The sequence below is a fragment of the Silene latifolia genome, chromosome 11, assembly GCF_048544455.1.
Source record: "Silene latifolia isolate original U9 population chromosome 11, ASM4854445v1, whole genome shotgun sequence".
NCBI lineage: Eukaryota > Viridiplantae > Streptophyta > Magnoliopsida > Caryophyllales > Caryophyllaceae > Silene > Silene latifolia.
The window spans coordinates 26202877-26228114 of NC_133536.1; the positions used below are offsets into that span (position 1 = coordinate 26202877).

Here is a 25238-nt window from a genome sequence, read left to right on the forward strand (position 1 = left end):
TTGACATTTGACACAAAATGTGTGCTCTTTTATTTGAGATTATCTACTAATAAACAATGCATTCATTACTTATAAGTTGATACCTTACATTTTCTTTACCTTTGATTTTACCTCATTTTTTTGCCTTTTGTATTTCTTCCCTCTTCAAATTACCCACATGACGTTTTACTTATCTGCAGTCACATACATTTCATGATACTTTAAAGTTTATATAATAAAAATAAATGATATTGACCAAAGAGTAAAACATTAACATGGCAACAACTTGGCAAACGAATAATAACAATCATTTAAAAACCAAATGGAAAACATGAATTCAGATATAAAGCAAAAAATTCATAAAACATAAAAAATAAAATATACTTTGTAGGACACCACCACCACCACCACCACAACAACAACAACAACAACAACAACAACAACAACAACAACAACAACATACAAATATATGTTCTCATCATAATAAAATAAATAAATTAAACCATAAAATATATAGCCCACAACTTAGAAACTGATGGGTAAATGGAAAATAGGTATTAAATAAATAAATGAAGTGAATATAAAGTATTATATGTATTATTAAAACTTTTATAGCCATTACACAACCATAGATTCCAATATTTAAATTTTATTCTTAATTTATTTTGTGTTATTGTTGAATAATATAATTGAATGCCGAGACACTCAAGAGGTGAATTAAATAAGAAAAAATGTTAATGAAAATGGTGGGGGTTAAGCAATATGAAGAGTTTTAATCAATTTATTAACATATTTTATTATAAAAATTAATTAAATAGAAAAAGTATTAATTAATTTGGTGGGTGTTAAGTATTATGAAGAGTTTTAATCAATTTATTAACATGTTTTATCAAAAAAATGAATTAAATAGGAAAAAATACTTAATAAAAATGATGGGTGTTAAATAATATGAAAAGTTTTAATTAATCTATTAACATATTTTATTACAAAAATTTCAATTTTAATTATAAATTATGAAACTTTTATGTAAATTTGTAAGTCTTACATAAATTTTGGAAAATAATATATTTAAATTAATGTCATGTAATAAAAAGTTGATAATTCATGTCATATTTATTCGTCATGTCACATTAAAATTTATCATGTCTTGTTTAGTAAGTCACTTGGCTTTTTTGTTAATGCTAGGTAGCATTGTATACGTGGCATTTTAAGTTCCCTTTTTAATAATATTGTATAGAAGTTGAAACCATCCGTATATAATAAATTCCGTATGGAAAATCTTCAATAACGCCTTATAAGGTTGTAAACTCAATACCTCAGTATAGTCATCTCCAAATTATTTCCAGACCTCTCCATCAACCCTCCCATAGAAATATCTTTGAAGTCTTATCACCACGTGCATGCTTCAAATATTATTTACATCCGAAAAACTTTTATTATATCGATAGAAAAATATTAGATACGATTCAACAGTATGGTCGGTATCTACTCCATGTATTATGAGTTAAATTTTCAATTCAATAGCTCAATAATCTAAAAAACTATATTCCCTAAATCCGAATTCCAAAAGATTCATAAAATTTTTTAAGTTCCTTATTACTATTTCAAGAACTTGATCCATCTCTTGTTATACTTATGTCCACGATCCTATATAAAAATAAAAATAGTATTAAAGACTATACAATAATCTATTCCGGTTTTGAAAAAAAAACACATAAACTTAAAAATATACGGATTAGAATTTAGAAATCATACTATTTAATATTTATCTGAAGGTTCACTTTCGCTTCCTTTTAGTACGCTTCGTTTTAGTACATGCCTTGATAATAGTTCATATGAAATGAAAAAGAAAAATATATGTTAGAGATGATTATACTCATGAATACAAACATACAAATTCAAATAGGTTGATCGGGAAAGCATAATAGTAAAATTACACAACAATATACGCTTAATAAAAAATTTAAAGAAATATTATAAGATCTCCATTTTGAGATCAACGATCATCTTATAATGGTTAAAAAAGCATAAACCACTTAAAAAGGTAAAGTAAATTTATAGAAAAACAATCAAAAGGTGGGACTCGGAGAAAACTTAAATTGGAAGAGAAAATGACATAATTAAAATGATTAATTAGTCATGATGGTTCAAAAAGTAAATTGTGAAATTTTAAAGATTTTTCATTCAATTATTTGTACTTATTTCTTTACCATTAATTATGAGAGTAGGTTTTTGTTTTTTAGGAAATTATGAGAGTAAGTTTTATGTATTATTCTTGTTTTGACAAAAAAAAACATAAACTTAAAAACATACGAAGTAGAATTTAGGAATCATACTATTTAATATTTACCCAAAGGTTCACTTTCGCTTCCTTTTATTACATGCCTTGATAATAGTTCATATAAAATGAAAAAGAAAAATATATGTTAGAGATGATTATACTCGTGAATACAAAAATATAATTTCAAATAGGTTGATCGGGAAAGTATAATAGTAAAATTACACCACAATATACGTTTAATAACAAATTAAATGAAATATTATAAGACTTCTATTTTGAGATCAACAATCATCCATTACTTATTAGTTTCTACCTTACATTTTTTTTACCTTTAATTTTACCTCAATTTCGTGCCTTTTGTATTTCTTCCCTCTTCAGATTACCCACGTGATGGTTTGCCTTATCTGCACTTACATACGTTTCATGGTGCTTTAAAGTTATATAAAAAATACATTGACCAAAAGATAAAACATCAACCTGGCAAAAACTTTACAAACGAATCAAAACATTGTCACATGTAAGTCACTTAAATTAAACCAACTAGAAAACATGAATTCAAATATAAACCAAACGATTCATAAAACCAACAACATAACAAATTAATAAAATATACTTTATTGGACGACGACGACAACAACAACAACAACAACAACAACAACAACAACAACAACAACAACAACAACAACAACAACAACAACAACAACAACAACAACAACAACAACAACAACAACAACAACAACAACAACAACAATATAATCAAATAAATAAATTAAACCATAAAATACAATTCACAACTTAGAAAGTCATGACAAATGGGCACATTTTAAATAAATAAAGTGAATAGAAACTATTATAGGTTTTATAGTCATTACACAACCATAAATTCCCATATTTTAATTTAATTTTTAATTTATTTTGTTGTATTATTAAATTATATAATTGATTGCCGAGTACCTCAAGAGATGAATTAAATAGGACAAAATGTTAATGAAAATTATGGGTGTTGAGTAATATAAGGAGTTTTAATAAAATTATTAACATATTATATTACAAAAATTAATTAAATAGGAAAAACTTTTAATTAATTTGGTGTGTGTTAAGTATTATGAAGATTTTTAATCAATTTATTACCATGTTTAATTAAAAAAAAAAATTAAATAGGAAAATGTTAATAATGGTGGGTGTTCAGTAATATGAAGAGGTTTAATTAATTTATTAACATGTTTTATTACAAAAATTTTAAAAATAATGAATTAAATAGCAGGAAAATGTTAATAATGGTGAGTGTTTAGTAATATGAAGAGGTTTAATTAATTCCTTAACATGTTTTATTACAAAAATTTCAATTAAAATCTCAATTTTAATTATAAATTATGAAATTTGATGTAAATTTGTAAGAGTTATATAAATTTTGGTAGACAATATATTTAATATACAAAATTAATTTAATAATAATGATAATATCCTTTAATATTATAGATATAAGTGAATTAAATTAATTTATAGATAAATGATTTAAATTAATGTCATGTAATAATAAATTGATAATCTATGTCACATTAATTCGTCATGCCACATTAAAAATATGCAACATTACATTTAAATATGCCACGTCACATTAAATTTTAATCTAGGTGGCTTTTTGGATCCTATGTGGCTTTGTTTAGGTGGAGTTTATTTATCATTTTAGGGTAGCCTTTTAATTATATTTTATAGATTGGGTTAAACAAGTTGGGTTGGGTTATTAAATGGGTCGGATCGAGTTAAGATTCAGATAAGCGACTTGTTTATATAATTGAGTGGGGTTCGGGTTGGGAGCGTGATACCCCGTTAAAAGTTAACACGACACAATCCGACTTGTTTACCAGATCTAGATTGGATTGGAGTTGCAAAACGAAATGCAAGCCTTACTCAAACTAAGCAAGTTACTTAAATTGCTTAACCTTTGTTTATTTGTTTTATCTATTGTCTATATCCTAATCCTACTTTGTTAACCCTATTAATAAGAATGGTCTAATTTAAGATGACCTAAATTATTAGTAGTCTTAATAATAATTTATTGGTGATCTAAAGAATGGTCGGAGTCGCATGATTGTGGAAAATGAAGAACAATTGCCAACTTCAATTACTAATCCATTCACATTTCACATGCACTATTATCCTTAGGGTCAATAAAGGAGGGCTACATAGGACTTGCTTGCCTACTTGACTGTCTTTCAACTACTTGGACAAGTTAAAATAAAATTTACTATTAACTTACTGAAGTCAAAATTTGTACATTCTTGAAATTTGATAGCAAATAGTGTACATAAGATTGAGCAAGTCTCTTGTAAAATAGGTTAACGACAAAATATTGTAAAGTCATTAATAAAGTACCTTGATGTCCTTATTAGCCAATCATGATAATTAGTGTAGGTCATAAGAGTGGCAGTAATTAAGTGAAATAATTGATGATTTTACAATAACTTTTATGTAAAACCATTTTATTCTTATATTTATTGATTTTGAAAGGCTTACTAATACTAAAGTTATTAGTAAATCATGTTATTCAACAAGTGATTGGTATCATAAATTCAACTTTTATTTACTAGATGACCGATTTATTTTGGAATTGATAAAAATAAAAATAAGATAAACTGAAGGAAGAGAGTAGGAGAACTAAGGTTATTTGAAATTTTTGAATAAAGTTTTATTGGAGGCCTAAGTCAAGGCCGAAGGTTTGACCAAGAAGGAAAACGAAGGCCACATAAACATGCAAGGTGTTGTCTTAGACTCTCTGGTCTACGAGTCTAAGACATCCAATTATACAAACACAAAGACGGATACCATTTTTTCTCACAAATGACCCAAATAGAGGAGAGAGGGAAGCACATGGGGGTACCCTCACCTTGTCCCCCTTATCCGTTTTGTGAGTGGTATTATCCGTCACTTGCTCCAACCCGTCTTCAGCAAGACTAATTATTATACAAAATACATTATACAACAAATTAACCCGTATGTATAATTAAAAAAATGGTGTTTATATTTCGTAGTACACTTTTTACTGAACGCTCTTCTTTCCATAATTAAAAAAGAGCGTTTATGCTTAACAAACCAGCCCTATCACCACCCAGTCCCCTACCACCACCCATGACCCAACCCTAACCGCTGACCCATCCTCGATACGAAGCCGTCTCAACTCACCATCTTCTAACACCCCCACCACCATCCCAACACCCTTAAGGCCACCCTCCTTACGCTGCCAACCCACAACATATATGGTCGTCCCCCTTAAGGAATACGGAGTATTATTCTAATGTTTTGATTCACAATATGCTAATGTTAAATCTGCATATTGTATTGTATCCTGTATATTAAAACCATATCGCATATTTTTGCTCAACGTTAATTATAATTGTTTTTTTTTTTTGGTACAAAGTACAAACGCCAACTATACTGGTACAAGTTGACAAATATGACAATCTAGCTTTACCTAAACGTGTTTACGAGTATTAAAAAATATAATTATTGTAAAAAAAAATGTAAGATAGCAATTATGGAGGACGTGACAGATGTCACATTTAGAAATGGATGAAATTGTGATTTAATTATTTGTGGATTGAGCTAAAACTGAGCTAACTATGAATAGTTGCACGCACTTGGATTGTTTACCATAATTTTAGCAATATTATGCTTATCAACTCATCCAATCACTTGTGCTTCATTATTTGTAACTATGCATACAAGTTATCTACTTTTTCAATGTTAATGCTTGATTGATACGGAGTATGCAACCAGTAGATTTGTTAAAATAGACATGTCCAAAATGAAGTGAATAATATGAATAGAACAACCCAAGCATATAACACAAATTATAAAGAAAAGTGATAGGGTGTCCTCGGATGACACTGAAACTCAGTGCCACACTAATTTAAAAAAGGAAAATTTGAGAGCCCACTCCACCGGCCGCATAATAATGCACAATTAGCACGTTATCATGCACTAAAAGTAGTGTGACTGAAAATATTTCATAAAATTAGCTGGTTTTGCTTAAGATGGTTTTATTTGTTTAAGTTTAAAACGAGTTAAATATAGTATATCACTCATATGATTATATAAGATAATCCTTTTATCTTTTCTAATGCATTTTGTTTTTAAACTATTCATCCACATGGATATATTTGATCCGTCTTAAATTTAAATGAATAATACCCGTCTTAAACAAGAATTTGTATCGTTAAATTGCTTGCATAAAATTGAAAGAATCGAATTAGTTGACAATATACTAGCAGCTAGTCTTGCTTGTAACGGGTTAATCTCGTCACGGCTTGTGACCTCTCACAAAAAGGGAGAGGGGACAAAGTGTGGCACCCTCCATGTGCTTCCCACTCACCTCTCAATAGGCTTTTTGTGAGAGAAAACGGTATCCGTCATAAGCTTGTGACGGATATCGCCCGTATTCAATGAGATGTTGTGATATACTAGAGTGGAGCAGTTAAGTGTCGAGAAAGAGAAGGTATCATGCGTTTAATGTCCCAACTCTGAACAAAACAATTGGATTTTATTGATTTAGCTTAAACACAAATTTGCCATTTTAATGCAGTCATGACATAATCTTTTGCAGCAACTCTCCCTTGTGACGGGTTAAATACTATCCACATGGGTAGATAAGACAAAAGAGAATGCTACTCCCTAGACAATTTGCTTTTGTCTTATCTCCCCATGTGGGTTATAGACGGATATGTCCGTCACAAATGAGAATTTGTAAATCTTGTGAGTGTAAATTATGATGGAATTGACTTTAATTTGTACTCTTTCTATTCCGGTCATTTATTTACGTTTAATTTTCGCACAAACATCAAGGAAAAAAGAGATGACTATTTGTTCTGGCTGTTAGTGAATGACAAATGGACCTTGGGTAAATGTGTATGATGAAATTACTCATAAAAAACTTCCCTAATAAAAAGCTAAACAAAATGAATGAGACATCCTAAAATGAAATTGATAAACAAATGACCGAGACGAAAGAAGTAGTCCACATATCTGGAATCACTGTAGACAAAGTTGGTAGAGGAAGGAATGTAATGATGCTTAGTGTGGTTGGTCTCTCATTTGTGTTTGTGGCTATGAGTTTTGGCTTGTGTTTGTAGAATGGAGACTACTGTTTCAAATGCGCATCTTGCTTGTAGAGTTGTAGGTCCATCCGTCCATCTTTACCTACTTTTTTTGTTACCTACTTTAGTTGGGTCTCAAATGTCATACATTTACAAGATCTGCAATTATGTGAACTTGTCAACCAATTCATGTCACAATTAGACTATTTCCTTCCATCATATGTCTACTATCATAATCTATCATTTCCAATTGACCATGATGCTACAAATCGGTCCTATATATCGACTCTCCTCAAAAAACTAACACCAACACCCACTCGATAAAGCTGAACCAAGACTTGAAAATGACCCGAACTTGCTTGACCCCAATATGATCTGAATCCTGAATTGACCCGACCCAACCCAAACCTGGCCCGAACCTTGTTTGACCCAATGTTGACCCAATCCAAAATGACTTAAAGTGACCCGAAACGACAAATACTAAGTTATATTAGCAAGCCTTATCCGTCACAAGCTTGTGCCGAGTTAAGTATTACCCATGTGAGTAGATAAGACAAAGCAGTTTGCTACTCCTAGACACTCTACTGTTACCTTATCTACCCCATATGGGAATACTTGACCCGTTGCAAGCTTGCGACGGATATGCCCGTCACAAATGACCCGGATATGATCCGAAACCCGAATTGACCCAACCTGACCAAGAACGGACCTGAACCTTGATTAAACCAATGTTGACCCGACCCAAAAAGACCCGATCCACAATTGACCCAATCCAAAATTATTAAAAGTGACCCGAAACGATGAGTTATATCAGCAAGCCTCCCTTGTGACTGGCATATCCGTCACAAGGCGAGTCAAATATTACCATGTGGGTAGATAAGAGACAAAGCAGTTGCTACTCCCTAGACACACTCATTTTGTCTTATCTACCCCACATGGATAGTATTTGACCTGTCGCAAGCTTGCGACGGATATACCCAACCCAAAATGACCCATACCCAAAAGTGACCCGACCCGACCCAACTCGACCCGAAATATATGACATACTCAAACTAACCCGGCCCATAGTCGACCCAATTGACCTATTTACCACCTCTACTCGTACATAGGCTCTCATCGCAAAAGCAATACCGTCAGCCCTTTTTAGGACTTCTAATGAACATACTAAAATGATCAGCAACCTATAGTGTTCACTGTTTTCTTGACCAAGCCCGCGGAAATCCAAAGCTGCGCCATAAGAACAAAGATTACAAAGTACCATATCAAGAGCATCGGCGAGAAGCAGCAAAACCGTAGCCAAACAAGAAAGAATATCGACAAACAGCAAACTAAACGTACGAGATCGCGATATTATCACAATCCAAAGCTAGAATGTTTACTGCAATTCAAAATAACTGCAGGGATGTTTGCAGCTACTTGCGGCATATGGAACAAGCATGTTCAATCAGAAATCCATCACATAAATATCCCTCCACAACAGTAGAACAATTGTGTACGGACTCAATTCCAAATTTGTCCGTAAATTGAGAGAAAATATCAGTTAAGGTGAACTTCATTTGACAGTCAAAATCAAATGGGGACAATATATGAGATGGAGGGCGTAGTATCTACTAATGATCATTCAGGTCCATTGTCTATATCTCGAGGATAGAAATATGACGGATGTAGATTTTATGCCAACGATCTGGTGCCTGACATATTTCTGTGAGACCTTGACAGTCCTCAATCTCAAGTTCGCAACAATGGTAGATACTTCAACCTCCGACATTCACCAAGGCATATCTCAAAGAGGTTTGGAAGAGAAGCCCCCAAGTCTTTATTCCTGAATGGTGACCATATAGTTTTGCTCCCGCCATATAGAAGAAATCCAACAACCCGTATCGCAAGAGGGCACTGGCACATATACTAACTATTTGTTTCCCGATATAAATGAGGTCAGCATTCGTCAACTTCTCAGTTTCGAAACACATTTTCTCAGACGATGCATAGAAACTTCTTCAGAGATATCCTTTCATTCATATATTCAGTCTACCCACTTCCTTTGAGTATGTTGACGGGACTGGGAGTCGGGTGGCACACGAGGAAAAATCATCTCGTGACAGTGCAGTCACCAAAACATGCTCCGCCTTTTCTCTCCAATTAAAATTTCCCTCAACTTAACCCATTGATCGCGATCCTCACACCAAACATCATCTAAAACAAGTAATCTATCCATTGATTTTTTTCTTTTCTTTCTCAACAAAGATTACATCATAATCAATCCATCTCATGGTGATGTTGATTCGTTGCTGACATCAAAAGTTCACAAAGAATTGATTTCGTCTCAAATTCACCAGAAAGGTAGACCAAACCCAGGACAGTGGAAACTCTCTTAATCCTGTCAGCATCGTACACAAGTTAAGCAACACTGGTGTTCCCACGCCCCCCCAACAAGTCAACAACTACTAGCGTCACAAAATGAACATCTTTTTCGACAGTATTAGAGTGAAAATCCAATAATATATCCTAAATACTTCCTCTTTGTCCGTGTATCTACCAAAAACATCCTGAACTCGTGATAATCTTAACCCAAAGCCATGATAATCTTTACAGTACAGTCCAATTTTCCCTCACATCTTCTCAATTTCTCGCAATGTCTTAAAACTGAAAACTAGTTGATTGAAATGAGAGACGAAAAGACAAACCTCTTTGCTCACTTCAGAACTCGAGATGAGCTTTTAAAGCTTAGAAACAGAGGCAACCTTATCAAAGATATCATCCACATCACCAACATTATCCTCTATCTTCTCAAGGCAATCACTTAACTTGCTACTTGTCTTGTTCTTCTGAATCAAAGAGCACAGCAGTGACAGTAATAATGGTGTCCTCGAGTTTCGACAGTTCACATCAAAACTTCCAAATAGATAAGATTTCTATTACAGGAAAAGAATAGTAGCCACATCCAATTCTTTTATATGACTATCCGGGTGGTTCTTTGAGACAACGTAAACCAAAAAACAGAATTCTAGAAATTCAAGGACTCAATTAACCCAAAATATTCCCAGACTTAAACGAGTTTCTGCCGTGCCAAGACTCGAACGCTGAGTGTGGACACCATACCATGCTAATGGACTACTTGGCGCAGCAATAGACTTCTACTGCCTACCAAATAAGGTGAACATCAATAGACTTCTACTGCCTATACTACATGAAATCTCTATACCTTCATATTCTCTCATTTGTTCTACTAGAAAATGAAAATATTTGCAGTAACTATAAATTGTACACACGATAAATTGAGTTCAACTCTCTAAAACACACTAATTAACGAATTCCATGAAGCTATAAACCAGCAAAAGGAATAGTTGTTGTAAAACGAGATTGAATTACAGTGGCATCAAAATGAGTGTAGCAAACCAGAACAAGCTGTTAAAAGAACCTGAAAATCGAAACAACAAAACCAGAAGAGTAAAGATAGATGGGAAAAACACCATCAGTGATGAAAATGAGATGATTTTATATATTGTTTTACTGTAGTACTTACAAAATAGGTGCCAGATGAACTAATCACAATTTTGTTTTTTCTCTTAAAATGTACCCGAAGATACTGAAGGCAACATTCTACACATATCTGATATCCCTACTAGCCACCCACAACATATTGTCACGCCAAAAATATTGTCACATAATTTACATGAATGACTTTCAGCCACCTTCTAGTCCAAATCCACACAACTGAGATGCAAAAAAAAAAAAAAAAAAAAAAAAAAAAAAAAAATTAATTAAGAACCTCCGCCTTGCAAGTGGAAACTCAGTTAGCAATAGAAGGACATGAAGATTGACGAATTGTGAAGAGTCTGCCCATCAGACGGCCTCCAGGCCTTTTGTCTTGCATAAAGTATCCGGGGTTTCTGATTTCTTGCCTTATGTGCTCAGAGACATTTCCTTCTCTTTCAAAGCCTCATGTCTCAATGGCGTATTACATTTACATGCCCTGTTGCATAATTATAGAAAATATTCAAAACAAGAAAAACAAGCTACCGTGACAAATAAGCCTAGAAGACTGCTCTGAACAAGATTGAAGATGGGCCTAGAATAAGTTGACTACATAACTCAATCATCAAACACGGACTATTAGATGAACTATTAGATGCTAACCACAATATAGAGAACATAATACATATTCTCCTCGTCCTGGTCATTGTTTACCTCTGCTTTTAGGACAAACACTAAAGAGAATATAAAGAGAGCGCATTTTGGCTTTCTTTTCAAATGACAAGTGGCTAAGTTGTATTTTAATGCAAGTGGGCACACGACAGGGCACCAATGATGTTTTCCTTCACAGTCTCTCCTATGTTGGAATGATTGCTTTTAGGAGGGGAAACAACCCCTTCATTTACTCCAAATAACAAGGTAAATCTTATTCAACTCACTTGTCAGACGCTACACATGTGAAGTGCCAAACATGGCTATTTTGTGTCGTATCGTGTCGAGAGATCGGAGTGCAAGACACGTGAGACAATCTTGATTTATAAAAGTGTCACTTTGGCTGAGCTTAGGCTCAACCACTCAAGGCTCAGTGATTCCCTAGCAATCCTCGCATAAACGACTCAAGGTGAGTAACACCTCCAAGATTTTCAACCAAATAATGGAAAGTGTTACCTTCCCCATTCCCTTCATCCAAACAAGGGATCAGTACTAATGAATTTTATGACAAAACAATATGACCTGCGTAGCTGCGTCTAAATTAAATTCAGAGAAATTATTTAATTGATATTTCCATAACATTGCCACTTAAGAGCCTTTAACAAGATTGTAAAGTTTGTTGGATGTTATGAGGTCACAGATCAGAGCGACCAGTATTCAGCATCCGCATCAAATACTACAGATCATTAAAACTAAAAGTTTAGTATGCCCTCCATTCCAAAAAAATCTTCCCATTTGGCTTTGCCGAGTCTCCAAGGCACGGCTTTGACTCAGTTATTCTCCATTTATATACACTATTTTTTCGTTCAAAAATTATTTCTGTAACACTGTTATGATCAATGCAAATATATATTATTATCATGTTATAATTTTGTTAATTTGTCGCTTATTTAAGGTCAAATTTGTAGAATCTGGCCACTAAAGTCAAACTAGGAAGATTATTAAGGAGGGAGTATAATGTGAGTGCATTTACCACACGCACAAGGGTACGGTTGGATACATCTGATACCCTCTTACCCCGCAATTTGCGGGAGCCATGAGAGTCGTTGAGGTACTGGGGTAATGTTTGTATTCACCCACAGCACACATAAACGTTCTTTCAGGTGACAAGTTCCCTAAGAATAAACTAACACGTGATGAAAAAAAATGGCACTTACATATACTGGTTGGGACTTGGAAGAAAGACTTGCAAAATCAAAGGTGGTTGGGGAGTTTACATTTTCACATTTGACAGGTAATAGAGTATATAGATTAAAGAACACCAAGGGGGTGATTCCGAAGTACAAAAAGACAACAAGGGGGTGGGTGACGCCCATGTATGGTTAGCGAGAAGATTGATATCTCAAGTTATCATGACGAATCTTATCTATGAATAGAGCAAAAAGGTCCGAGTTAGAATACATGGTTAGAAATCCTAGGATTTGGATTTCATATCATGCAATAAATGACCAAAGAAAGTAAACAGTGCTAACACATACAATATTAGTTGAAGCTTTTAGCGCCTATATGAATTCCCAGCGTTCTTTTCTGAGACTTAAGATCTCTTCATCTCCATCATCGTAAGTGACCTATATAACCATAACTAATTGTGAGTATATCAAGAATTATGTTATCAAAATTGAAGGGTCCTCAGGGTTAAATATACACTAATAGACAAGCCAAAAAAAGGATGAAATGAACGACTAACTTTGGATATAAGCAAACATAAACAGTAGAGTTAGAACAAAAAGAGCAAGTTAGCCATTGAGAATATTGTGTGACCACATATATGCAAAAATAATACTCCCTCCACATTTCTATGTTCTTCCCATTTCATTATAATACTACTCACATATAATGGAGAAATGGGAAGAACATTAAAATGTGGAGGGAGTAATTATTAACTGGCAAGAATTAAATACAGTAAAGATGAACCAAACAAGACTAGCATAACCACAACTCCACAAGCAAATAGGTTCAAGCTTAGCATTCTTGATTTCTCCCTTCTCTCATAGTAGTAATCCATTCTTACCAAGCAACCATTCCCCACGTTCTAAGCCTTGACGGCCAGTGTAGAGTTTATCGTTTCCAACCACCTATAACTCTATAAGAGCCGCGCGGATTGGCCAAACATAAACTATAGCGCATCATTTCCATGTTGTCAACTTTGATTTCTCACAAGTTGCAACATCTACCTCCAAACGTAAACTAAAGTAGATGATCATTGATCACTAGTTCACTATGGCTTCCTATTGTCAGATCCGTTGGTGACTCCGTGACTGAAATACAAACACTACTACCTCGAACCAAGATTGCTCACCATGTTGTCCAGTATGTTGATTGTGAGTCTCTCTAATGTAGAAATGGGTCATTGTATTCAAAAGTACACCACTTCCACAAAATGTACTTCCTAGGAAGTTACAAAAGTTTTTGGTTACCCACAAGAATTGGAAACCTACCTAAGAAGATCAACTTGGTAAAGGGGTGCTAGAATGCTAGGTAGAATCGTATAATTACTCAGGTAGAATTGTATAATTAATCAGGAAGTTGAAACTCCTATATTATTGCCAACCAACATCTTGTTGATTTTTAACTACCATGAGATAGATATTATTATGTATTATTATGTCAATCAAACAACCTAAAAGCAATCTACTTACTATAGCAAGGGGTATTACTCTGAAGTCTTAACCCCTTCATTGAAGAGGCATAAAAAAACTATATTGGCAATAAATGAGAAACAAACCAAGTGAACTTAAGTTATTCCAAAATGACATTTCAGATAAAATAGTATACCTGGTGTTTTTTCATAGATGCATCAAACAGGGTAATTCTGCCTTTGTAGTATCTGTAACATAGAACTCTGTCAACAATGATGTGTATATGACATTACTATGGACGATAGAATATCACATCCAGTACATTATTTTGAGGTGTTCACCTGCCATCCAGAGGCCACCAAACTTTGATCTTACAGCCAACCAGATCCTTGTAAGTTTTCCTTCCAAGAGGTGTCTCAATAACCTGAGAATAGGGTATCAGCGTATCATCCAAGTAATTTCTGGACAAATATTCCAAACTAAGTATAACATCTTCTTAGGATACCAATGCATCATATAGTAGAACAATGACGGATAAAAAAAAAAAAAAAAAAAAAAAAAAAAAAAAAAAAAATGTATGATTCCAATTCCCAGCGTTAGAGTTAAGGGATGGTACAAGGATCTATGACGCATTACCCCGCCTATTATGGGAACCAACATTACATCGACACGTCGCTATTGTAGCGCGTTGTATGTCCGGCGCCGCGACAATTTGTTTTAATTTAATACCAAAGAGATGAAAGTTTTTCAGAATAGTTGTGTCCGACACGAAAACACTCCACAGCGTGTGGCGTGCAGCACTTGCAACCGAGTCGGAGTACCATAAAATCGAAGACTAGTGGAGGGAATTCAACAAGAAGTAATAATGCATCATATATTCATATACTGCATTAAATTAAAATACTTCTGATTTCAATGCATACAACTAAACATTTTTAGTTGGCAAAAGAAAAGGGGGGAAAAAGAATTGCAGCCTACAGGTAAAACCTGTAAGGCATCAAAAGCAAGGAATTGGCTCATTTAATAAGTACATACATCATCATCTGAAGAGGCGTGGTTCCTTTCATTTTGGAAGCAACCGTTAGATTGGAACTTATCCTTTGTAGAAGGGCCTGTTTCACTCTTCAAATAATATCACATTCAAGACAGTTAGGAATCAAGAAGTATAGGGAAAAATGACTACAGAAATTGCTCGCTCGTGGGACTTTGTTTCCGAAGCTACCACGTTAAAAATCAAGACGTATAGGAAAAATGACAACTATAAGTACACAAATTGTTAACTCGTGCTACCTTGTTTCTAGAGCCACCTGAAAACTCCTGTTGTTCAACGTCTTTCTTGCGAGGCCTACCTCTCTTCCTCTTGCTAACACCCTGCTCAGAGGAATTACATAGCTGCTTATTGTTGAAATCAACAGCTTCTTCCTTCACCCTCTCGAAATCCATTTCCGTCCTTAAGATTGTGATATTTTTGTTGATGTCAACATCCACAGTGCCCTGATGAACCTGTTCACACTCAAGACCAGTAACTTCTTCATCACGATTTTGAGACTTCAGTGACATTCCCTCTTTGGACACAGTTCCTCCAGTGCTTAAAGCATCGTTCTCCGTAGAACGGGCCGTTTCACTCTTCACATAATATCACATTCAAGAGAAGTTAGAAACAAGAAGTACAGGGGAAAATGACAACTACATAAAATGCTAGCTCATGGGACCTTGTTTCCAAAGCCACCAAGTTAGAAATCAAGACGTGTAAGAAAAATCACAACTATAGTACACAAATTGCTAACTAGTGGTACCTTGTTTCCAGAGCCACCTGAAAACTCCTGTTGTTTAACGTCTTTCTTGCGAGGCCTACCCCTCTTCCTCTTGTTATCACCAAGCACGGAGGAATTATAAAGCTGCTTATTGTCAACACCAACAGCTTCTTCCTTCGCCCTCTCGCAATCCATATCCGTCCTTAGGGTCCTGATATTTTTGCTGATACCATCATCCGCAGTGCCCTGATTACCCTGTTCACGCTCGAGACCAGTAACTTCTTCATCAAGATTTTGAGACGTCAGTGACCTTCCCTCTTTGGACACAGTTCCTCCAGTGCTTAAAGCATCGACACATTCAACACTTTCTGCGGCCTTCAAATCTTGGACAGATTCAGCCGAGTGACTCAGGTTGCCAGGAGGCATAACGTTCACCTGTTGAGAAGGCACATAATTGTATGTTAAGATCTATTTGAACATATAAGAAATAAAATATGTAAAAACCATATAACAAACCATATTAGAAATGAGAATTGGTAATTTTCCCTTCTTTTTTCCCTTTTGTCAATCAACCAGCATTGCAATTTAGCGTCAGTGAAAATGCAAGAAGTATATATGTGTTTTCTTATGAATATATCTCAAGCCAATATAATCTCAACCCATTATGTTCTCGTCTTTCATCAGAGCATACAGCACAATACAACATTATTACCCCTCAGAAGAATTCAAGTATAACTCTACGTGATCACTTATCCCGAGGCAGAGTTTGTTAAGCCAACAAGCACGAAGCGGCTTCTTGTTAATTAAATATGTGAAAGTTAAAGATGTTAGCGCAAAAAGGAGTGAAAACTTCATAGAAATGTGCATCATACAACATTGAATGCTAACACTGGTAATCTATAGAAAAATCATTCAGGGGAAAATTCAACTGACCAAAAATTTCATCATTTCTAGAAAAGAAAGGTTCATTACAAGGATTTACAACTCTAAAAAAGAGGAAGCCCGCTTTAATCAAAACACAGCTACAGCCTACAAGCTTACCATATCCCACCCCATTGACAAACACTCACTTTGATTATAAATTCTTAATACAAGCACATATCATACCAGGACAGAAGAATCATTAAACAGATTTGTCACAGTATCAGCCTCAGGGTTGCAAATTGACGGAAGGATGGGAGCATAATCCTCAAGGCAGCAACCCATCAATGAAACTGTTACCTTAACGGCTTAATCCTTTGCTTCCCAGGTCACAGAACCCCGAAATGACTCGTACTCGAAATTACCCAACAATAGCGCACCTAAACCCAGACCCAGTGACTTATTTGCCAGGTCTAACACTGCCTAATAGGCTATTATCAAGACTAGTCAAGAGAATCGAACTCCCATGGGAAGTGATACTAAAAGCATCATATGGTACAATAAAATAGCTTCACGACTAAATAGATGCATACAGCTAAACAAGGCATCAAATGTAAGGAATGAAAGGCTAATTAAACGAGCCATACTTCACCCCATTGACAAACACTCAACTTTGATTATAAATTCTTAATACAAGCACACATCATACCAGGACAGAAGAATCATTTAAACAGATTTGTCACAGTATCAGCCTCGGGGTTGCAAATTGACGGAAGGATGGGAGCATAATCCTCAAGGCAGCAACCCATCAATGAAACTGTTAACTTAACGGCTTAACCCTTTGCTTCCTAGGTCACAGAATCCCGAAATGACTCATAATCGAAATTACCCAACAAACAATAGCGCACCTAAACCCAGACCCAGTGACTTATTTGCCAGGTCTAACACTGCCTAATAGGCTATTATAAAGACTAGTCAAGAGAATCGAACTCCCATGGGAAGTGATACTAAAAGCATCATATCGTACAATAAAATAGCTTCACGGCTAAATAGATGCATACAGCTAAACAAGGCATCAAATGTAAGGAATGAAAGGCTAATTAAATGAGCCATACTTCTTTATCTAACGAGGCCTGTTTCCTTTGGTTCTGGAAGGGATCATTGGATTGGAACGCATCCTGTACACAGTATCACATTCATGACAAATTAGAATACAAGAAGTATAGAATAAAATAGCGAGTGCAAGTACATAATTTGGTAACTCATTTTACCTTATTTACAGAGCCACCAGAAAACTCCTGTTGTTCAACGTCTTTCTTTCGAGGCCTACCTCTCTTCCTCTTGTTAGCACCAAGCCCACAGGAATCATACACTTGCTTATTTTCAAAACCATCAGCTTCTTCCCGAACACTCTTGAAATCCATTTCCTTCTTTACGATCTCGTTATTCTTGCTGATGTCACCATCTGCAGTGCTCTGATGATCATCATGTTCACACTCAAGACCAATAGCTTCTTCATCGAGATTCTGAAATTTTGACTCCTTTCCCTCTTTCAAAGCAGTTCCTTCAGTTTCCGAGGCATTGACACAAAAGCATTCAGCTGCCTCCAAAGCTTGGACATATTCAGCTTCTGCAATGACCGCAATTTGACAACTTTCTGTTGCCTCCAAAGCTTGGACATAGTCAGGTGGGTGACACGGGTTACCAGAAGGCTTATCATTCACCAGAAGCAGATCAGTAGGTTCTTCGACAAGATTTTGAGAATTCTGTTTCCTTCGCTTATTAAAAACAGTTCCTCCACTTCCACAGGCATTGAGGTAATCAACGTTTCTAACTGCCTCCAATGCTTGAACATACGGAGCTCGGTGACTCAGGTTGTCAGAAGGCTCATTGTTTACCTGTAGAAAAGGGACACTATTGTATGTTTAGGTTCCAATGTGCAAATGATCTAATGTACGCTAACATAATAAATAGTATATGAAACCAGGTTAGGAATGGAGAGGGATAGTTGTCCAGAATATCACTAGTGAAAAAGAAAGATGTATATATGTGATTTCTTATTACTATATCTTAAAGCTAATACAATCTCACATTCTGGGTTCTCGGCGCTCACCAGAACAGAGCATAGAACCAGCAATTCTTACCCCTCAGAAGAATTGCCCTATGAGATCACTAATCCCACAACACAGATCACTAAGCCAACAATCTGGAAGCAGCTTGTTGATAATTACATATGTACAGAGGAAAGGTGTGAGCTAGAGACTAAAAAATTCATAGAAATGTGCAAAATACACATTGAAATGCATAGTAAGCTACAGCTATATCGTGCTCAGTGCAGGTCAAAATCAAACTGGTTGAAAAAAATTCATCGACTCTACAAAAGCAAGGCACGCCACAAATCTGAAAAGGATGCTACTTCTAACTTGTCATTAAAATTCAGCTAAGTGTTAGCTAGACTAAAAACTTCATAGAAATGTGAAACATACATACTGCAATGCATAGTAAGCTACAGCTATATCGTGCACAGTTCAGGTCAACATCAAACTGGGTGAAAAAAAAAATTCATCTACTCTACAAAAGCAAGGCTCACCACAAATCTGAAAAGGATGTCACTTCTATCTTGCCATTAAAACGCAGCTAAGTGTTAGCTAGAGACTAAAAACTTCATAAAAATGTGCAACATACATATTGAAATGCATAGTAAGCTACAGCTATATCGTGCAAAGTTCAGGTCAAAATCAAAGTAGATGAAAAAAAGTACATCGACTCTACAAAAGCAAGGCTCACAACAAATCTGAAAAGGATGCCACTTCTATCTTGTCATTAAAACACAGCTACAGACCTATCATATCCCATTGTCAAACATTCAATTTGAAACAAACTTTAAAAACAATTAAGAAGCATACCAGGAAGGAAGAATCATTCCTGACATTCATCACAGTGATGGGCTTAGGCTCAGGCTCTGGGTTGAAAATTGACAAAAGGATGGGAGCGTAATCCTCTAGGCAATAACCCATCGATGAAACTGTTTCCAAGATATATGGTCTAAGTTTGTCGGTGCATCCTTCAAGAATTTTGGCACTCAGCTCCCAAGATGCAGGAGAAACACTCTAAAAAGAACAAAACAAGTATCAGAATATGCGAAGCTGCAAACGGATACAAAGATAGCTTGGGTGTAAAACTCCATACGTTTGGACTTACAAGACCTCACAAACGTCAGAAGCCACATAGGTAAAGCCGTGAGAGTGGTTGTTGGATACTTGTACATGAATGAATAGTAATGAGAAAAGAAACCTAATCCGGACAACAATAAAAGTAAGAAGACCTACCTGGTTTTCCCTCCTGATGCTAGTCAGAAGAACCTTGACAAGCTCCGTAGACACATTATCACTTTCTTCTATCATCATACTCATAATATTCACCATAGCAAGAACCACAGCGTGAGGGTGTTTGGGGCTTGAGGTTGGAAAAAAAAAACAAGGTTAATAAATAGTAGAATATCAACTTGAAGAATCAGCATAATAAAAGAGGTCAGTGAAGTTCTTCAGATTCCGGTGCTTCATATCAAGCAACTTGTTCACCTAGCTTTCTCTTACAAATCAAGCTAAGTATACTTAAGAGCTGCATTCCTCAATTAATTACTTAGTGCAGTTACAAAATTTGTCAGGGATGTTAACTATCTCTAAGAAAAGACAAGATGGTGCTTAATAACATGCCAGTACGTGACATATTTGCACAAGCATGAACTATACACATTTATACAACCAAAAAAACCACTGGAATACAGATCGATATCAATGTTGATGGCCGATAAGTAAATACTTCCTCCATTCAACTCCACTCTACCTATTTCATTTTTGTGCACTATTCACGATTGTGTATTCAATTTCGATTTTCTCTCGATACGTAAGTGGAAATATATTCATGTGTGATCTTGTTTGATTCGTCTTTACGAGTACATTAAAAATATCTAACTTTTATAATTTTTGCAAATACGTAGCTAACCATATTTAGCGCGTAAAACACGCGTTGGCAAACGTGAAAAAAGAAAGTGGTAGAGTGGAGTTGAATGGAGGAAGTATAGTATAGCTAAACTCTTTGCCAATGTTACAACCTAGTTCAATGGCTTCTTACTAGGGGAATGTCACGAAAATGGCAGATCCTGATGGGTGCAATTCATTGAGATTTGTGACTTGTGAGGCACATCACCTATATCAAAATAATTTCCAAATCCCCAACTACACCCAAATTCGCCAAAAGGTTTATGGATAGTCATATAAATAATAAAAAATCGAATTTTACCGAACTTCAAACCCAATTGATACCAATCCTGATGGATGCAAATAAAACAAACAGATTTAGAACATTCACCTTATGTTTCTCTGAAATAGTTCAAGCATTTTTGTTACTAGCGGATCACAATCAAGGTCCAGCATCATCACACAGGCACGCAACCTTGCAACACTTTGGAGAATTAAAACTGCCTTAGAATAGCAGCGGCCAAATTGACATGATAAATTTTCAAATGATGATACTATCAGCTCAAAAATTTCCTGTAAGAAAGTGAAGAAGGAAGAAGCAAATATGATGAATCTCACCCAATTAATAAAACAGGGTACTGATGAAACAAAGGAGATGTATCAGTATTTTCCCTACTCTCATCTTGTCATCATTGTATGGTTGAATAGGTGCAGTAATCCTTATGACCTCATTAAGACATGAAGCGACGGTAATCCTAACATCTGGGTCTGAATGCCTGAAAAGCTCATCTGCAATCAGAGCCTTCATAGGGATCAAAAGCGCCTTTTGAACTAGCTGAGACGGAGCTTGCCCCAGCTTTGTCAAGAGGAACTCCACCTCCTAGAGTAAAGAATATCCCATTAATAAGCTTTGTTCTCCAGCAATAAGGGGGTTAAATGAGAGAGATGACAATAAATATTGCACTCAAAGATACATAGCAGAACACATAAACGCATGATGGTACTTGAAAAAGTCGGTCGTAATCTAGGATCAAAATTCAATTCAACGCAAGGCCTCAACTGAAAAGAATTATGAGCAAAAATAAAATAAAAATTGCAAACACCAAAGTTCTTTAGAACTGTGAATGAACCTTCCAAAAAGTTCATTGTAAAGTTTTAGTAAAGCAGAATAGAGCAATAAACCTGAGAAAGTAATGTCACTGACTAAAGAGCCCATGTGAATAAATTTCATATGCAAATCGCGTAGAACACTAAGTACATATCCATCAGTTTGGGCACTCAAGTAATAATCACCCCCACAAGAAATCCCAAAGGTTGAAAAAATCATCAGCAACTACAACAACATTACCCAAGTACCAGCTTCCACAAATGACGGGGTAAGGGTCGGACTTATACAGTCTTACCCCTGAGTTAACAAATAGAGAGGTTATTTCCAGGTGACCAGCATTTACGGGCTAAAAAGGATTCATTAAGGCATCAAACTACACCAACATGATAAAAGAGAACGTCATGCTTACTAAAGAAACACAGAAGTAGGCATGCATTTGATATTACTTCCAGCACATTTCCGGTACATTTTGGCCAACAAAAAAAAATCGACACAAATGATGAAACAAACATGTACATTGAAGCATAATGCACCACTGTCTAACAATACCAACATCGGAATTGCGGAAAATGCCTAACAAAGAAAAAGTTGTTGTCTTTGCATCAACCATACAGAACCATACTCAGTAGTCAAGGATTCAAAAGCATTAAAGCAAAAACTGAAGAACATCATAAACCAACAAAACCAGTAAATTTACAACAATCATTTTACAAAAAGAAAACACAAATACTTTTGGAAACCAGTTTTAGGATAATATAGGCGATCATGTTCTTGTCATTTGGGTCCTACACGATTTTGGTGTAAAACCGCCTAACACAAGACTAAATGAACAGATGCAATTCAAAATCCATTAAGACAACAACTTTCAACTAAATCACATACAACAAATCAACAATCTGAACTTAAATGCGACTGAACATCAATGTAACATAAGAAACACAACAACAAAAAAAAAACAGAAAAAGACTGAAAATTGGGGAAATGGGGCTTACATCAAGTAAGTTTAGAAGTTCAGGAGTAGAATTAGGGGGCTGTAAAAGCCTGATACCAGTCTCAGAAATAAGTTCAATCAGTTGATTTTCAGGAAAACCAGACATTTCCTATCTTCCACACTACTAAAAATAATTAAGAAAAATCCACCAAAACGCCCAAAAAAATGGAGAAACAAACACTTGAATGTTAAGAATTGAGCAGAAAACCCAGAAGAAGAAAAATGAAATGGGTAGAGTTATTTTTATTTAAGAGGGTAAAATTGAGGGATGCTGCATTCTTGAAAATGGGAAATTGCATGCAAAAGAAAAGGGTGTTCAGAATTCCAGATGATTTGTGTAATTAGGTGCATGAAGAAATAAAGTAAGAATGGAGTAATGTTTTACCCTTTTGTGGTTAAAACCATAACAAAATGAAATGGTAACTGGTGAGTAAGTTTTTATAGTATGTTGGTGGTTTTGGGGAAGAATTTAGAGGACGAATTGGGAATTTGGGACACACCACACACGTTATGCAATGGTACGCATAAATGAGTATCCGGAATGTAATATGATTTGTCTTTTGAGTTGTAATGCTATCCACCTATTGTATATGGGTAGTATTCGGAATGTAATGAGGTGGGTGTAACACCTCGTGTTTTTAATCGCATATTTATATAATTAATCCCGATATTATAATTTTAGAAAAGAAACTTGAAATTTCATCCAATACATTTTTAGCCTTCGAAACAATCATTATAAGTTGCGACTTTTCATTCGCGCGTAACTTTAATCCATCTTCGTATTTTGGCCCCTAATTGCTCATCCGGATTCCGATTGAGGCGAAACAAAAGCCTAAATTTATTATTTTTCCGAGCCCGATACAATGGTAATATTTTCATTTGCCATTAACAACTTTAAAATCTTGAACCTGCTCGATTTGTGCAAAGAGTCTTCATAAAATCATTGTGTTTATAATTAATTCCGTGATGACCTTGCAAACAAACAAAGATTTGTTTTTACCTCCCCTATTTAAGAAGGGCAGCAGCTTGTGACTCTTTTTCCTACCCCAATACATTCATTCTTATGAAGAGTCTAATCTTCCATGAGCTTTTGTTTTTTTCTTCATTCTTGTGCATGGACTTGACCTTTCACTCTTACACAAAACATGACCATTGTCTTTTGTGATGATTTCCAATTGCATGAAAATGATCCGTGAACTTAAACACATGGACTGAGTAGATTTACATCCTATTTTTTTTTGTGCATAAGAGGGGCCAAGCCCCAGATTTACATCCTATTTAAAGCACCTAAGTTCACTTATTTCACACCTTATTTAAAGCACCTAAGTTCACTTATTTCACACCTTGCTTCACTTGCTCAAAACTCCTTACGATATTTGCATACTCACATCTTCCATTTTCCACAAACCCCAAGTTAAAACTTGTATACTTTTCATTTCCTTTTCTTTTCCTAACTCTTCCTTGATTATAATTACTAGATTAATTAAGTAGATAATTTATTACTAACTTGTTTGTTATTTTGTTGTCATCATGGAATCAAAAATTAGAGGAGGAAGAAGAGGAGCTTGTTGACCTAAGCATCTTTGATTACATTCAAGACCCGGATAACCTTTAAGGTAACCTAACCTAACCCTTTGCCTCGTAATTGTAGAATACTAGTAATCTAGTCAGGAGGCAAATTAAATAGACATATCCTGATAGGATAGGTCTTTCTAACTAGTGTCATATATGTATTTTAGTACGACATAATATTGCTTGTTATATGCATGTTACTTGCACATCTTGAATTAATCACTTAAATAAACTATTACGTGGAAAATTGACAATGTGTCAATTATGTTTATAGTTATCACCTCACATGAAAAATATACCTTTGAATATATTATTTACTATGCACTTACATGTTAGACCCATTAAAACAAAGTCAAAATGAAAATTTGTATGTATATGCTAACTTTATGGAAAATGGTGAAACTTTTTATTTGCACTCATTTCGTTTCATGCATGATATAGAGTTAAAATTTTTATGTATTACCTTCTGATTTATAGGATTTTTGGGCGCAGATCTTGTATCAATGCGATTTTTATTCTATTTTATAAAATTCCTACAAGCCTGAATAATGTACGAAATTCAGTAAATTATGTACCCTTTTAAAAATCATAAACAAATTACAGGAGTTCACTTATATTATGAGGAATCACTTGGTAAAATTGTTTTAGAAAATACTTAGTTTAGACCCCTTTTCGAAAATGAACAAAAAGGTCACTTTATAGTCTAATCCGAATTTAATATCTTTAAACTATTTGGTGAAGTTACTTTATAAAAATAAAATTTTATTCAAGTGTAATATAGCAAGGAGAATATACAAATACTTTATTAAAAATAATTATATTAAATTATTCATTTTTGAACTAAAACTACCTTGC

The 25238-nt window shown here is 34.9% G+C and overlaps 1 protein-coding gene across 4 annotated transcripts; it reads right to left on the bottom strand.

Annotated features, from left to right (window-relative positions):
• Positions 1-10829: 10829 nt before the first annotated feature.
• On the bottom strand, positions 10830-23311 carry LOC141611429 (uncharacterized). Of its 4 annotated transcripts, none has more exons than XR_012528616.1 (14): positions 22813-23219; positions 21389-21592; positions 21104-21285; positions 20062-20188; positions 19639-19842; positions 18004-18630; positions 17848-17910; positions 15914-16306; positions 15408-15743; positions 15153-15229; positions 14459-14541; positions 14314-14365; positions 13017-13106; positions 10830-11326 (listed from the first exon to the last, which is right to left on the bottom strand). XR_012528616.1 is itself a non-coding variant. In XM_074429959.1 (14 exons), the coding sequence occupies exons 1-13, from the start codon at positions 22915-22917 to the stop codon at positions 13041-13043; spliced, it is 2529 nt and encodes an 842-aa protein (XP_074286060.1). In that variant the 5' UTR covers positions 22918-23311; the 3' UTR covers positions 10830-11326; positions 13017-13040. The 4 variants fall into 4 exon arrangements, 3 of the variants coding, with proteins under 3 accessions (XP_074286060.1, XP_074286062.1, XP_074286061.1); XM_074429959.1 differs by having other exon boundaries at positions 15153-15239; positions 22813-23311; XM_074429961.1 differs by having other exon boundaries at positions 15153-15239; positions 21104-21196; positions 21331-21592; positions 22813-23286.
• Positions 23312-25238: the final 1927 nt, after the last annotated feature.

Bases quoted from the DNA above. Each gene is read 5' to 3' on its own strand.
- LOC141611429 (XM_074429959.1), bottom strand. From the start codon at position 22,917: ATGTCTGGTTTTCCTGAAAATCAACTGATTGAACTTATTTCTGAGACT. The intron at 21,593-22,812 runs GTAAGCCCCATT...TCTTTACTCTAG, and splicing joins AACTTCTAAACTTACTTGAT to GAGGTGGAGTTCCTCTTGAC. The intron at 15,240-15,407 runs GTAGCACGAGTT...TATTATTTGAAG, and splicing joins CAGGTGGCTCTAGAAACAAG to AGTGAAACAGGCCCTTCTAC.